Genomic DNA, 16312 nt, shown 5'->3' on the forward strand with positions numbered 1-16312 from the left:
TTTGCCCCAATCCCTCCCATTTTTGCCCCAAAAAACCCCACTCACTCCATTTTTTAGCTGTTTTTATTACCAAAAATGAGCATTTGGAGCCATTTGGAGCCATTTGGAGCCGTTTTGGTGTCGTTTCGCTCGTTCCCGGCTAAGACACGACCGTGAAGCTTCGCCCAGGGCAGTTTTGGGGTGAATCCCCCCGGTTTTGGGACATTTCCGTGTCCCCACCCCCGGCAGGGCACCAAAAAGGGGGAAAATTTCCCATTTTGGCCCAAAACGCCGTCGATTCCCCCCAGAATCGCGCTCGGGACGGGGAGGAGAGAAACCGCCGGGATGGGGCCTCGGGGCCGGAATTTCGGGGGGAATTTCAGGGATTTGGGGCAATTTGGAGCACTCGGGGGTGAATTTTCAATCATTTTTGGGGTTATTTAGGCCAGTTTTGGGGTATTTCGGTCATTTTTTTGTAATTTCCAAGATTTTTTGGGGTTATTTTGGTCAATTTGGAGTTTTATTTCAGGATATTTTGGGTTCTAAAAATATTTTTGGGGGATTCATCATCACTTTGGGGTTATTTAATAATTTTGGGGTTATCTGGGTTATTTTGGGGTTATTTGGGTAATTTTGGGGGTATTTTGGTCAAGTTTGGGGCTATTGGAGTCACTTGGGGTTATTTTGGGGGTATTTCAGTGCTTTCAGGGCTCTTTTGGTCTCTTTTTTTTGGTTTTTTGTATAGTTTTGGATTCCTTCAGTCATTTTGGGGCTATTTGGTCAATTTTGGGCCTATTCCAACAGAATTTCAGTAAATTTGGGGCTACTTTGGTCATTTTGGGGCTATTTTGGTCAAACTTTGGGGCTGTTTCAGTAATTTTGGGATTATTTTATTTGGTGCATTATTTTGGTCATTTTTGGGGGGTTATTTTCCCCATTTTTGGGGTTATTTTGCCCATCTTTTTGGGATTATTTTTGCCGTTTTTTGGGGGTTATTTTGGCCGTCTTTTGGGGCTTTTTTGCCCATTTTTGGGGGGTTATTTTGGCCATTTTTTGGGGGTTATTTCTTCCATTTTCAGGCTATTTTGCCCATTTTTTTGGGGTTATTTTCCCCATTTTTGGGGGATATTTTGCCCATTTTTTGGGGGGTTATTTTGGCCATTTTTTGGGTTATTTTCCCCATTTTTTAGGTTATTTTGGCCGTTTTTGGGGCCCATCCCGGGGGCTCCTCTCGGGGGGTCCGGGGCGGGTTTGGGGGTGCAGGGGGGGAGGGGCACTCGGAGGTAGGTGCTTTAAAGTTCATTTATTTTTGTGTTTTTTTAGAAAAACAGGCACATTCAGTCCACGGGACCCGGGGAGGGGAAAATTTGGGGGGAATTTGGGGAATTTTGGGGGTTCCCACAGCCCCAAACCCCTGCCCTGCCCCCCAGCGGCGTTTTGGGGCCAAAAGGGGCTTTTTGCACCCCAAAATTTGGGGGTTTTGCCCCATTTTGTGGCAATGGGGGGGAATCCCCAAATCCAGGGATTCTGCCCCATTTTGGGGTGGGGGAGGGGTAAGGCCTGGTGGGGGTGGGGGAGGGGCCGGGAGGATCCTGAAGGGGGGGGGGTAAAAATGAGGGGAAATGGAATAAAAATCAAAGTGGGAAAAATCCCTCAAAAATGGGAAAAAAAGCCCCAAATTCCCAAAAATAAAAGGGGGAAAAGGGAAATTTGGGGGAGGGGGTGAATTTTGGGGTGAAATCCTGGGAATTGGGGAGGAAGGGATGAAAGTCACCCCCAAAATGTCACCCTCGGGGGTCACCCCAAAAAATGTCAGGAGGGGAAAAAAGGAACAAAAATTGGGAAAAGGGAGGAAAAAAAAGTGGAACGAAGGGAATGGAAGATTTTTTAAAAAAAGATGGAAACAGGTGGAAAAAAGAAGGGAAAAAAAGGGAATGAGAGGATAAAAAAAAGAAAATAAAAAAAGGGAAATAAAAGAAAAAGGACCCTCAAAAAAAGAGAAAAAAAAGGAGGAAAAAGGGGGAAAAGGACAAAAAACGGGGGAAAACTCCCCCCAAAAAAAGGGAAAAAAGGGGAAAAGGCCCTCAAAAAAAGGGGAAAAGGACCCAAAAAAGGGGGAATACCCCCCAAAAAAAGGGGAAAAACAAACAAACAAAAAGGAATAAAAGGGGGAAATACCCAAAAAAAGGGGAAAAGGACCCCAAAAAAAGGGAAAAAAATACCCAAAAAAAGGGGGGAAAAAAGGGGAAGAACGACCCAAAAATAAAAGGGGAAAAGGACCCCAAAAAAATAAAAAGGGAAATAAAAGGCCCCGAAGCCGAGGGGGTGAGGATGAGGAGGGACGGGGGTGGGGCTGAGGGTGAGGATGAGGATGGGGAGGAAGAGCAGGATCAGGAGCTGTTCTGGTTCTGGTAAATCGACGCCTTCTCCTTGAGCAGGTCCAGGCAGAGGTGGCAGCTCCAGCTCCCTGCAAAAACAGTTAATTAACCCCTTCATTAACCCCTTAATTAACCCGTTAATAATCAGTAAATTAGGCAATTAATTAATCATGGGGGTTAATGAGAGAGGAGGAAAAGGAGGAAAAAGAGAGGAAGAGGAGGAGGAGGAAGGAAGAGAATGAAGGAGGGAGGAAGAGGAGGAGGAAGAGGAGGAATGAGGGAGGAAGAGGAGAGAAAAGGAAGGGAGGAAGAGGATGAAGAGGAAGAGGAAGAGGAGGAAGAAGAGAACAAAAAGGAAGAGGGAGAAGAAAGAAAGGAGGAGGAAAAGGAGAATGAAGGAAGAGGAAGAAGAGGAAGAAAAAGAGGAAGAGGAGGAGGAACGGGAGGGAAGAAAAGGAGGAGGAGGAGGAGGAGGAAGATTTGGGACAATTAAACCCCTCCCCACATCCCAGCAGGAAACCCAGGAAGAACCCGGAGGGATGGGGGATCCCAGGGGAGGTTTTGGGGTGGAATCCTGAGGGATTGGGAACCCCAGGGTGGGGCTTAGGGTGGAATCCCAAATCCCAGGGAATCAGGAATTTTGGGGCAGATTTTGGGGTGGAGTCCCAGGGGATCGGGAATTTTGGGGCAGATTTTGGGGTGGAATCCCAGGGGATCGGGAATTTTGGGGCAGATTTTGGGGTGGAGTCCCAGGGGATCGGGAATTTTAGGGCAGATTTTGGGGTGGAGTCCCAGGGGATCGGGAATTTTAGGGCAGATTTTGGGGTGGAATCCCAGGGAATCAGGAATTTTATGGCAGATTTTGGGGTGGAATCCCAGGGAATCGGGAATTTTAAGGCAGATTTTGGGGTGGAATCCCAGGGGATCAGCAATCCCAGGGGATGAGGAACTCCAGGATGGGTTTTGGGGTGGAATCCCAAACCCCAGAGGATCAGGAATTTCAGGGGAGATTTTGGGGCAGATCTCGGGGGATGGGGAGTCCCAGGGGAGGTTTTGGGGTGCAATCCTGAGGGATTGTGAACTCCAGAGGAGGTTTTGGGGTGGAATCCAAGGGAAGGGTTTGGGGTGGAATCCCAGGGGACCAGGAACCCCAGGGTGGGTTTTGGGGTGGAATCCCAAATCCCAGGGGATCGGGAATTTCAGGGGAGTTTTGGGCTGGAATCCCAGGGGATTGGAACCCCGTGGGACCAGGAATTTCAGGGTGGGTTTTGGGGTGGAATCCCAAACGCCAGGGCATCAGGAATTTCAGGGGAGTTTTGGGGCAGATCTCAGGAGCTGGGGAGTCCCAGAGAGGCTTTGGGGTGCAATCTCAAGTGACAGGAACCCCACGGGAGCAGCACTCACCCTCGGGGGGCTCGGCCATGGGCGGGGTCAGGCAGTACATGTGGTACCCACGGTCGCAGTCGTCACAGAACAGCAGCTGGTCCTGCCCCAGGACATTCCCGTCACTTTTGGGCCATTCCCAGGTGCGTTTTGGGCACTCCCAGATGGTTTTTGGCCATTCCCAGGTGCCTTTTGGGCACTCCCAGATGGTTTTGGGCTGTTCCCAGGTGCGTTTTGGGCACTCCCAGATGGTTTTGGGCCGTTCCCAGGTGCGTTTTGGGCACTCCCAGATGGTTTTGGCCATTCCCAAGTGATTTTTTGTCTCCCCCAGGTGATTTTTGGACCATTCCCAGATGATTTTTGGGTACCCCCAGGTGGTTTTTGGGCTGTTCCCAGAGGTTTTTGGTCTCCCCCAGGTGATTTTTGTCCCCCCCAGATGTTTTTTGGCTCCCCCAGGTGGTTTTTGGGTACTCCAAGATGATTTCTGTCCCCGCCGGGTGACTTTGGACCATCCCCATGTGTTTTTTGGGCACTTCCAGGTGCTTTGGGCGCTCCCAGGTAACTTTGGGCCATTCCCAGGTGATTTTTGGCCATTCTCAGGTGGTTTTTTGGCACTTTTGGGTGATTTCTGGGCCGCTCCCAGGTGTTTTTGTCACTCACATCGTTCTCGGAGGTGCCGCAGATGTTGCAGCACTTGCACTCGATGCACTGCCAGCGGTACGTCTTCACTGCAGCCATCATCACCGGGGTGAACTGCAGGCACGAGGGGTGCCCTGGGGACACAGGGGACAGTGGGGACATTGGGGACATCAGGGGGACATTGGGGACATCGGGGACAGATGGAAACCCTCGGATCTCTGACCCCAAATCTCCTTCCCAGCCCCGTTTTAGAAGGAAACCCTCAGAGCCCAGACCCTGAACTCCCCCAGCCCCATCCCAAAAGGAAACGCTCAGAGCCCAGCCCCCGAACTCCCCCAGCCCCATTTTAGGAGGAAACGCTCAGAGCCCAGCCCCCGAACTCCCCCAGCCCCATTTTAGGAGGAAACGCTCAGAGCCCAGCCCCCGAACTCCCCCAGCCCCATTTTAGAAGGAAACCCTCCGAGCGCAGCCCCCAAACTCCCCCAGCCCCATTTTAGGAGGAAACGCTCAGAGCGCAGCCCCCAAACTCCCCCAGCCCCATTTTAGGAGGAAACGCTCAGAGCGCAGCCCCCAAACTCCCCCAGCCCCATTTTAGGAGGAAACGCTCAGAGCCCAGCCCCCGAACTCCCCCAGCCCCATTTTAGAAGGAAACCCTCCGAGCGCAGCCCCCAAACTCCCCCAGCCCCATTTTAGGAGGAAACGCTCAGAGCCCAGCCCCCAAACTCCCCCAGCCCCATTTTAGGGGGAAACGCTCAGAGCCCAGCCCCCGAACTCCCCCAGCCCCATCCCAAAAGGAAACGCTCAGAGCCCAGCCCCCAAACTCCCCCAGCCCCATTTTAGGAGGAAACGCTCAGAGCCCAGCCCCCGAACTCCCCCAGCCCCATTTTAGGGGGAAACGCTCAGAGCCCAGCCCCCGAACTCCCCCAGCCCCATTTTAGGAGGAAACGCTCAGAGCCCAGCCCCCGAACTCCCCCAGCCCCATTTTAGGGGGAAACGCTCAGAGCCCAGCCCCCAAACTCCCCCAGCCCCATTTTAGGGGGAAACCCTCCGAGCGCAGCCCCAGCAGTGCCGGTGCCTGACCGGAGCGGCCGCAGTCGGAGCAGGACACGAGCTCCTCGGGCTGTCCCGTCTTCTTGTTGATCTTGGAGTCGCCCAGGCAGAAATCGCAGTAATTGTTGGGGAGGGCCAGCCCGTCCGGGCCCTTCTTGGCTGGGGGGGGACAGGGACAGGGATTGGGAACAGGGATGAAGGATCAGGGAGCAGGGACAGGGATCGGGGATTGGGGATGAGGGATTGGGAACAGGGATTAGGGAGCAGGGAGCAGAGACAGGGATCAGGGATTGGGGATGAGGGATTAGGGAGCAGGGATTGGGGATTGGGACAGGGAACAGGGATGAAGGATCAGGGAACAGGGATTAGGGAGCAGGGACAGGGATTAGGGACAGAGATTAGGGATCAGGAATCAAGAATCAGGGATCAGGGATCAGGATCAGGGACAGGGATCAGGGACCAAGGATTAGGGATCAGGGACAGGGATAAGGAATCAGGGACAGGGATTATGGATTGGGGATCAGAAATTAGGGATCAGGGACAAGGACCGGGGACAGGAATCAGGGACAGGGATCAGGGACAGGAATCAGGGACAGGAATCAGGGACAGGAATCAGGGACAGGAATTAGGGACAGGGATCAGGGACAGGGATCAGGGACAGGAATCAGGGACAGGAATCAGGGACAGGAATCAGGGACAGGGATCAGGGACAGGGATCAGGGACAGGGATCAGGGACAGGGATCAGGGACAGGAATTAGGGACAGGAATCAGGGACAGGGATCAGGGACAGGGATCAGGGACAGGAATCAGGGACAGGAATCAGGGACAGGAATCAGGGACAGGAATCAGGGACAGGGATCAGGGACCACGAATTAGAGACAGGGATCAGATCAGAGTGAGGGATCGGGAATCAAGGATCAAGGACAGGGATCAGGGATCAGGGACAGATATCAGGAATCGGGGATTAGGGATGAGAAATCAGGAATCAGGATCAAGGATCAGGAATCAGGGACAGGAATCAGGCACAGAATTCCCCCCAGGACCACTCCCAACTCCTCGGCCGTGTCACCGCCCGATCCCAGGGGAATTTTGGGGCAATTCTGGGGGGATTTTGGGGCAATTCTGGGGTTTTCTCACATTTCTGCTCCTCGGGGCGCGGGGCCACGGGCGTGGGCGGCTGCGAGTCGTCCTTGTCGTCGCCCTCCTCCTCGGCCAGGTGCGAGTGCGCGTAGTGGTAGCTGAGCCCGGGCCGGTTCTTGTAGCGCTTCCCGCAGACTGAAATAACCGGGGAAATCGGGAAAAATTGGGGAAAATCCGGGAAAATCCGGGAAAAATCCGGGAACATTCCGCGAAAATTTGGGAAAATCCCAGGAAAATCCGGGGAAAATCACGGTCAGGGACGGGCATCCGGGATTTCGGTGCGAACTGCGGAATTTGGGGTGGAAACTCTGAGATTTGAGCTAAAATCTCCGGAATTGGGGTGGAAACCCTGAGATTTGGGTGCAAGCTGCAGAATTTGGGGTGCAAACTCCGGGATTGGGGTGGAAACTCCACAATTGGGGTGGAAACTCCACAACTGGGGTGCAAACTCCGGAATCTGGGGTGGAAACTCTGGGATTTGGGTGCAAGCTCCAGAACTGGGGTGGAAATCCCAGGATTTGGGGGTGGAGATTCCTGGATTTGGGTCCAAACTTTGGAATTTGGGTACAAACTCCAGAATTTGGGTCCAAACTCTGGAATTGGGGAGGAAAGTCTGGGATTTGGTTACAAACTCCAGGATTTGGGCCCAAACCCCAGAATTTGGTTACAAACCCCAGAATTTCGGCGCAAACTCCAGAATTTGGGTGCAAACCCCAGGATTTGGGTACAAACCGCAGAATTTTGGTGCAAACCCCAGGATTTGGGCCCAAACTCCGGGATTTGGGCACACGCTCCGTGTTTTTCCCATCGCTGGCTCCACAGGGGGGTTTGATTTAATAAATTTTTGTTTTCCTGCCCCGTTCCCTGCTGGAGAAGGGTCAGGGGGCTCTGACGTCGCTGCCGTGGCCTTCGGCCTCTCCCTCCCTCCTCCTCCCCTCCCCGGGGCTCCACACGGGAATTTGGGATTTATTTTGGGGGCAGGGAGTGGAAAAAAAAGGGGGGAAAAAAGGGGGGAAAAAAAAGGAGGAAAAGCAGGAAAAAGGAGCAGAGAGAGAGAGCGGAACTACCTCGGTCGGGAGGTTTCAAGGAATGCTTTTGTTTGTAACTGTCTGAAACACAGAAAGAGAAGTCGTGAGAGGACACACGGACACACGGAAAACCGGGAAAAAAGGGCAGGAAAAACACAACCTCAGGGAGCCAGGGCCAGAGTTAGTGCTGGGAGTGGCAGGACAGGAGGAGGAAAGAGAGAAGAAGGAGCCGGCAAAGCTGCCCTGGCATTGCCCGTCCCGTTATTGCCTAAATTCAGGGATTGGGGGTGGAAGGGACGGAGCTTTATCCTGGTTTTAACCTGATTTTTGTCCTGGTTTTATCCTGGTTTTTGTCCTGGTTTTATCCTGGTTTTTATCCAGCTTTTAACCTAGTTTTATCCAGGTCTTATCCTGTTTTTATCCTGGTTTTTATCCTGGTTTTACCCTGGTTTGTATCCTGGTTTTATCCACATTTTATCCTGGTTTTATCCAGGTTTTATCCTGGTTTTTATCCTGGTTTTATCTTGGCTTTATCCTGGTTTTTATCCTGGTTTTACCCTGGTTTGTATCCTGGTTTTAACCCTGGTTTTATCCTGGTTTTTATCCTAGTTTTTGTCCTGGTTTTAACCCTGGTTTTATCCAGGTTCTAACCTGTTTTTTATCCTGGTTTTGGTCCTGGTTTTAACCCTGGTTGTATCGTGGTTTTTACCCTGGTTGTATCCTGGTTTTTATCCAGGTTTTAACCTGGTTTTATCCTGGTTTTAACCTGGTTTTTATCCAGGTTTTAACCTGGTTTTATCCTGGTTTTAACCTGGTTTTAACCTGGTTTTTATCCAGGTTTTAACCTGGTTTTATCCTGGTTTTAACCTGGTTTTTATCCAGGTTTTAACCTGGTTTTATCCAGGTTTTGACCCTGGTTATATCCTGCTTTTATCCTGGTTTTATCCAGATTTTTCTCCTGCTTCTATCCTGATTTTAACCTGTTTTTAACCGGTTTTATCCTGGTTTTTGCATTCCCAGTATTCCCAATGGGACACCCCCACCCAGCCCTGCCCTCCCTGGGGGTCTCCCCCCCCAGGACCCCCCAAACCCCCCCGGACCCCCAAACCCCCCCCACTCACTGTCACAGGCGTAGGGTTTGTCCCTGTCCTCCAGGATGGCAGCGTCCAGCTTCTTCCGAGCGCCCCCGACGCCTTTTCCCTGCAAAAAACCCAAAATTTGGGCAAAATCCGCGATGGGAGCAGGGCAGGGAGTGAGCCAACAGCGCCCCCTGGTGGGGAGGGCCCGGAATGGCCAAAAATCCCCGGGAATTTGGGGAAAATGGGCAAAAATCCCTGGGAATTTGGGGAAAATGAGGGGGGAAATGGCCAAAAATCCCCGGGAATTTGGGGAAAATGGGCAAAAATCCCTGAGAATTTGGGGAAAATGAGGGGGGAAATGGCCAAAAATCCCCGGGAATTTGGGGAAAATGGGCAAAAATCCCTGGGAATTTGGGAAAAAATGGCCAAAAATCCCCAGGAATTTGAGGAAAATGGGCAAAAATCCCCACGAATTTGGGGAAAATGGGCAAAAATCCCCCAGAATTTGGGAAAAATGTCCAAAAATCCCCACGAATTTGGGAAAAACGAGGCTGGAAATTCTGGTTTTGGTGGAGTTTTGTCATGGGAATTGTGTGGGGTTTTTGGGAGTTGTCTGGGATTTTGGGTAATTCTCTGGGATGTTTGGGAATTTTCTGGGATTTTTTGGGGAAAATGAGGGTGGAAATGTTGGTTTTGGTGGGGTTTTTGCCATGGGAATTGTGTGGGATTTTTGGGAGTTGTGGGGGACTTTTGGGAATTTCCCACCTTGGCCTTGCCCTTCCCTCTCCTCTTGGGCGTGTCCTCCTCGTAATCCTCGTCGTCCAAATCGTCCAGGAAATCGTCGGGCTCCAGGATCCGCTGGGAGCGAGCACAGGGGTTACAGCAGGGAAACGGGGAAAAAATGGGGGCAAAATGGGGAAAAAGTGGGAATAACTGAAAAAAATGGGGAAAATGGGAAGACCAGGAAAAACGGGGAAAATGGGAAGAAACTGAAAACATTGGAAAAATGAAAAGTGGGGAAACGGGAGGGGATGCAAGAGGGGCCACAGCTGGAATTCCCATTATCCCCAATTCCTGGAGTTCCCAGTCTCCCAAATTCCCAATTCCCGTTGGAATTCCCATCTGAATTCTCGGTATCCCGAGTTCCCAGTTCCCAGCTGGAATTCCTGGAATTCTGAGTTCCCAGTGTTCTGAATTCCTGGTCCCCCGTACCCTGAATTCCCATTATTCCCAGTATCCCAAGTTCCCAATTCCCACTGGAATTCCCGTTGAAATTCCCAGCGTCCCGAGTTCCCCTTTGGAATTCCCGGCATCCCGAATTCCCATTTCCCATTGGAATTCCCGGTATCCCAAATTCCCAATTGCTGTTGGAATTCCCGGCATCCCGAATTCCCGGTTCCCATTGGAATTCCCATTGGAATTCCCTGTATGCTGAATTCCCAGCATCCCGAATTCCCAATTCCCAGTGGAATTCCCGGCGTCCCAAATTCCCAATTCCCACTGGAATTCCCAGTATCCCGAGCTCCTGCTGGAACTCCCAGTATCCCGAATTCCCATTTTGAATTTCCATTTTGAATTCCCATTGGAATTCCCAGTATCCCGAATTCCCACTTTGAATTCCCATTGGAATTCCCAGTATCCCGAATTCCCACTTTGAATTCCCATTGGAATTCCCAGTATCCCGAATTCCCATTTTGAATTCCCACCGGAATTCCTGTCTGGAACTCCCAGTATCCCGAATTCCTGTCTGGAACTCCCAGTATCCCGAATTCCCATTTTGAATTCCCACTGGAATTCCTGTCTGGAACTCCCAGTATCCCGAATTCCCATTTTGAATTCCCATTGGAATTCCCAGTATCCCGAATTCCCATTTTGAATTCCCATTGGAATTCCCAGTATCCCGAATTCCCATTCTGAATTCCCACTGGAATTCCCGCTGGAACTCCCAGTATCCCGAATTCCCATTTTGAATTCCCATTGGAATTCCCAGTATCCCGAATTCCCATTCTGAATTCCCACTGGAATTCCTGTCTGGAACTCCCAGTATCCCGAATTCCCATTCTGAATTCCCACTGGAATTCCTGTCTGGAACTCCCAGTATCCCGAATTACCAATTCCCGCTAGAATTCCCGTTATCTCGAGCTCCATTGGAATCCCAGGATCCCGAATTCCCGGGATTCCTGGTACCCTGAACTCCCAGTCCCCGGTATCCCAGATTCCCCCCGGAATTCCCAAACTCCCGGAACGCGGTGCCACCTTGCGCGCGCGGCTGTTGGTGACCGGGAACTCGCCCAGGCTGTCGTCGTCCATGCGCGGGTCGGGCAGGGAGCGCTTGTCCAGGGGATCCGTCCTGAGCAGCGCCTCCAGGCTGCTCCCGTCCTGCGCCAGCAGCCCCTCCTTCTTCAGGGCCTGCTCCGTGTCTGGGAACAGGGAAAAACGGGGTAAAAACAGGGGAAAATGGGAAAAATCCATGGGAAAAAATCCGGGGAGAAATGGGGGGAAAAGGGGATGAATGGCAGCGCCTCCAGGCTGCTCCCGTCCTGCGCCAGCAGCCCCTCCTTCTTCAGGGCCTGATCCGTGTCTGGGAACAGGGAAAAACGGGGTAAAAACAGGGGAAAATGGGAAAAATCCATGGGAAAATGGGGTAAAACAATGGGAAAATGGGGATGAATGGCAGCGCCTCCAGGCTGCTCCCGTCCTGCGCCAGCAATCCCTCCTTCTTCAGGGCCTGATCCGTGTCTGGGAACACGGAAAAACGGGGTAAAAACAGGGGAAAATGGGAAAAATCCATGGGAAAAATGGGGTAAAACAATGGGGTAAAACAATGGGAAAATGGGGATGAATGGCAGCGCCTCCAGGCTGCTCCCGTCCTGGGCCAGCAGCCCCTCCTTCTTCAGGGCCTGGTCCGTGTCTGAGAGAGGGGAAAAATGGGGTGAAAACAGGGAAAAATGGGCAAAAATCCCTGGGAAAAATGGGCAAAAATCCGTGGGGAAATGGGAAAAAAATCTAGGGGAAAATGGGGAAACAATGGGGGAAAAACCCAGAGAAAAATGGGGATAAACAGGAGAGCAGCCCCTCCTTCTTCAGAGCCTGCTCTGTGTCTGGGAGAGGAAAAACAACAGAAAAAACAGGGAAAAACAACGGGGGAAAATGGGAAAAAACCCAGAGAAAAGTGGGGAAAAACCCAGAGAAAAATGGGGAAAAACACAGAGAAAAATGGAGGAAAACCCAGAGAAAAATGGGGAAAAACCCAGAGGAAAACGGGGATAAAACAATGGGGGGAAAATGGAGAAAAACCCAGAGAAAAATGGGGAAAACCCAGAGAAAAATGGGGAAAACGGTGACAAAACCAGGAAAAAGGAGGCTGGGTGAGGGATGCTGAGGGATCCGGGTGGAATTTTCAGGAATTCAGCAGGAAATGAGGAATTACCAGGTTTGATGGAAGGGAAGGAGAGCCGCGGGTCCTCCGGGGGGTGCGCGCGCCGTTTCTTGCGCCAGCGCCGCGCCGGGTACGAGTAGAGCTGCCCTGCTGCCAAACCTGGGCAGAAATGCCAGAAAATCCCCCAAAATCCGGCCAGGGAGGGACAAAACCCCTGGGAATGATCCCAGGCTCTGATAAAACTCCCCAGGCTCTCCCAAGGATGTGACAGTACAGCCCAAAGTGACCCCATCCCCTTCCCCTCCCTGCTGTTTTCCCTTTTCCCCACCATTTCCCTGCTGTTTTCCCAGGGTTTTCCCTTTCCCCCCTTTGTTTTTTGCCTCCTGCCGTTTTCCTGGTGTTTCCCTCTTATTTTCCCGGTGTTTCCCCATTATTCTCCCATGGTTTTCTCATTGTTTCCCATCATTTCCCTGCTGTTTTCCATCATTTCCCCTCTGATCTCCAACTATTTCCCATCATTTCCCTGCTGTTTCCCCATCGTTCTCCCAGTGTTTCCTCATCACTTCCCCATTGCTCTCCAACTATTTTCCATTATTTCCCCATTGTTTTCCATCATTTCCCAGCTGTTTCTCCATTGTTCTCCCAGTGTTTCCCCACCATCCTCCCATCATTTCCCTGTTGTTTCCCCATAGTTTTCCACCATTCTGCCATAATCTTCCCATTGTTTTCCATCATTTCATTTCCCTGTTCTTTCCCCATTGCTCTCCTGGTGTTTCTCCATTGTTTCCCATCACTCCCCTGCTGTTCCCCACCATTCTCCCATCGCTTCCCCACTGTTCCCCATCGTTTCCCCGCTGTTTCCCCATTGTTCTCCCACTGTTTCCCACCATTCTGACATTATTCCCCCATTGTTTCCCCATCACTTTCCATAATTCCCGTGTTATTTCCCAATCATTTCCCTGCTGTTTCCCATCATTTCCCTGCTACTTCCCCACTGTTCTCCTGCTGTTCCCTATCGTCTCCCACCGTTCCCGCACCATCTCCCCACCATTCCCAGCCTTTTCCCGGGGCGTTCCCGGTTCCGTACCGGGCCCGCGGTGCCGTTTCTCCATCCAGATGTAGCAGTTGCTCTGGGCCACGCCGGTCTGCGAGTCCAGGAAGGGCAGGCGCACGCTGCGCTCGGCGCAGAGCCGCGCGTTGTAGCTGTGGCACTGCTCCATGGCGTCCCGGTAGTACTGCTCGCCCAGCCTGGAACGGCACGGATTGGCTCAGGGATTGGCACTGGGAATGGCACAGGGAATGGCACTGGGAATGGCAGGGATCAGTGCTGGGATTGGCACCAGGGAAGGGCTCGGCGCAGAGCCGCGCGCTGTAGCTGTGGCACTGCTCCATGGCGTCCCGGTAGTACTGCTCGCCCAGCCTGGAACGGCACGGATTGGCACAGGGATTGGCACAGGGAATGGCACAGGGAATGGCAGGGACTGGCACAGGGAATGGGAAATCTCTCAGGGATGCCAGGGATACCAGGAGAATGTTAGAGATACTGCAGAGACTCAGGGATAAAATCCTGGAGGAGATCAGGAATAAACCTGGAAACCCTCAGGGATAAAACTGGAAACCCTGAGGGATAAACCTGGAAACCCTCAGGAATAAACCTGGAAACCCTGAGGGATAAACCTGGAAACCCTCAGGAATAAACCTGGAAACCCTCAGGGATAAACCTGGAAACCCTCAGGGATAAACCTGGAAACCCTCAGGAATAAACCTGGAAACCCTGAGGGATAAACCTGGAAATCCTGAGGGATAAACCTGGAAACCCTGAGGGACAAAATCCTAGAAACACTCAGGGATAAACCTGGAAATTCTGAGGTATGAACCTGGAAACCATCAGGGATAAAATCCTGGAAACCCTGAGGGATGAACATGGAAACTCTCATGGATGAACCTGGAAATCATGAGGGATAAACCTGGAAACCATGAGGGATGAACCTGGAAACCCTGAGGGATGAACATGGAAACCCTCAGGGAAAAACCTGGAAACTCTCAGGGATAAAATCCTAGAGAATATCAGGGATAAACCTGGAAATACTGAGGGATGAACCTGGAAACCCTGAGGGATGAACCTGGAAATCTTGGGGAATAAACCTGGAAACCCTCAGGGATGAACCTGGAAACCATGAGGGATAAACCTGGAAATCCTGAGGGATAAAATCCTGCAGAATATCAGGGATAAAATCCTGAAGAATATCAGGGATAAAAGTGCCCAACTTCCCATTCCTTGGCTTCTCCAGGACACTCACAGGGGTGAAAAGAGAAGGGAAGAAAAGGAAGAGATGGAGCAAAAGGGACGGACAGGAAAATACAAAGATTTACAGGAAATACAGAGATTTACAGGAAATACAGAGATTTAGAGAGAAATACAGCAATACACAGAGAAATACAGGGATTTAAAGAGAAATACAGGGAATTAGAAGAAAGTGCAGGAATAGACAGGGAAATGCAGGGATTTTGAGGGAGATACAAGGATTTTGAGGGAAATACGAAGATTTTGAGGGAAATACGAGGATTCAGAGGGAAGTACAGGGAACGCTCCCCCTCAGCTTGGCCTCCACAGGACCCTCTGGCTGGGATGCACAGGGAAGTAGTGCAGGAATGAACAGGGATATTTAGGGATATTTAGAGATATTCGGGGATATTCAAGGATGGACAGGGAATCTCCAGGGATGCACAGGGATGTGTTGGGATGACTCCCCCGTCCTTGGCCTCTACAGGACGCTCGCACACGGAGTTCGGGGATCCATGAGGAAGCACAGGGATACAATACAGGGAATTTCACAGAGAATTTTATAGGGAATTTTACAGGGATGAACCCCCCGGCTTTGCCCTCTCCAGGACCCTCTCAGGGCCACACCTGGGGGTCCCCCCCGGACCCTCCCAGGCTCTCCCCCCTCAAGTCTCTGCGGCCCTCTCGGTGCTGAGGGGGATTTTGGGGCGTCCTTAACGCCCCCTCAGCAAAGTTCCCCGCGAACAATGCGCGCGTGCCGCTTCCCCCCTTCCCCCCTCCCCGCCCACTTGGTCCCGTCCGGCGCGCGGGCCCGAAGGGGGGGGCCCCGCTTCCCGCGCCCGGCCGGGCCGCACCATTCCCGCGCCGCAGGGGGAGACCGGGGAGGTGGGGGGGGACCCGCACTCACAGCTTGACCACATTCTGAACCACCGCCGCCATCTTGGCTCCGCCGCCGGGGCGCCGCGGGGCGCGTGCGCGGAGGGAGGGGCGGGAAGGGCGGGGAGAGGGAGGAGGAGGAGGAGGAAGAGGAGGAGGAGGAAGGAGAGGGGATGGAGGGAGGAGGAGGAGCGGGGAGAGGGATGGGTGGAGAAAGAGGAGGCGGAGGGAGAGGGAGGAGAGGGAGGGCCGGGGGAAGGGAGCGGGGAGTCCTCCCGGCCGCTGGGCGGTGCTGTGCGCAGCGCGCGTGCGCGGGTGGGGCAAAAAGGCGGGAAAAGGGGGAGTGGGGGGGGGGGGCAAAGTCTGAGGGAAAAATGGCGGGAAAAGGATCAGAGCGGAAAAATGCACGGAAAAGGAGAAAATCCGGGAAAAAGGGATGGAAAAAGGTATGGGGAGAAAGGGAGGGCATGGGGATGAAGGAGGGAGGCAGAGTGAGGGGTATGGGGGGAAAGTAAGGGGGAGATGGAGAGGGGACCCTGAAGGGGGAAATGGAGGGGGCAGAGTGAGGGCAAAAATTATGGGGAATGAGCGGCAAGGTGGGGGGGAGAATGAGGGAAAAATTGGGAGATAACAAGGCAGGAGAGTGAGGGAGAAATGGACAGAAATTGAGGGAAAACGATGACAGAGGATGAGGGGGTTTATCCTGGAAAAAGGAGGACTGAGAGACCCCATTGCTCCCCCTGAAATTATGCTGGGGTTGTGAGATCCCTTCTCCCGCTGCATAAAACAAGAGGGAACAGCCTCGAGTTGGATCAGGGAAGATTTATTGAGGAAAATTCCTGGAAAGTGTTGTCCCACCCTGAGATGTGGAATTGCTGTCCTGGAATTATCCCAAAAAAAGCCTGGATGTGGCACATGGGGACCGTTCAGGGGTGACCAGGTTGGATTTGATGATCCCAAAGTTCTTTTTCCACCTCAACCTTTCCATGGAAAGGGATGAGAGGATGGAGAATGGAAAGGGAAATGGGGAAAGGAAGAGATGGAGGAGGTTTGGGGGATAAAATGGAAAGGGGGGTGAGGGTTGGGAGGGAAATGA

At 52.2% G+C, this 16312-nt stretch overlaps 1 protein-coding gene across 2 annotated transcripts; it reads right to left on the reverse strand.

Moving 5' to 3' along the window:
- Nucleotides 1-928: 928 nt before the first annotated feature.
- On the reverse strand, nucleotides 929-15290 carry DPF2 (double PHD fingers 2). Of its 2 annotated transcripts, XM_058822489.1 has the most exons (12): nucleotides 15248-15290; nucleotides 13144-13304; nucleotides 12108-12215; nucleotides 10934-11097; nucleotides 9443-9535; nucleotides 8720-8798; nucleotides 7638-7679; nucleotides 6568-6705; nucleotides 5460-5588; nucleotides 4401-4513; nucleotides 3762-3843; nucleotides 929-2446 (listed from the first exon to the last, which is right to left on the reverse strand). In XM_058822489.1, exons 1-12 carry the CDS (start codon nucleotides 15277-15279, stop codon nucleotides 2370-2372), a joined length of 1218 nt encoding a protein of 405 aa, XP_058678472.1. In that variant the 5' UTR covers nucleotides 15280-15290; the 3' UTR covers nucleotides 929-2369. The 2 variants fall into 2 exon arrangements, with proteins under 2 accessions (XP_058678472.1, XP_058678471.1); XM_058822488.1 differs by lacking the exon at nucleotides 7638-7679.
- Between the last annotated feature and the right edge of the window lie 1022 nt (nucleotides 15291-16312).

The sequence above is a fragment of the Ammospiza caudacuta genome, chromosome 32, assembly GCF_027887145.1.
Source record: "Ammospiza caudacuta isolate bAmmCau1 chromosome 32, bAmmCau1.pri, whole genome shotgun sequence".
Lineage (NCBI taxonomy): Eukaryota > Metazoa > Chordata > Aves > Passeriformes > Passerellidae > Ammospiza > Ammospiza caudacuta.

Coding starts and splice junctions, on each gene's coding strand:
- DPF2 (XM_058822489.1), bottom strand. CDS start 15,279: ATGGCGGCGGTGGTTCAGAATGTGGTCAAGCT. Junction 12,216..13,143: donor GAAACGGCACCGCGGGCCCG/GTACGGAACCGG, acceptor ATTTCTGCCCAG/GTTTGGCAGCAGGGCAGCTC. Junction 5,589..6,567: donor GCGCCCCGAGGAGCAGAAAT/GTGAGAAAACCC, acceptor GTCCCCCCCCAG/CCAAGAAGGGCCCGGACGGG.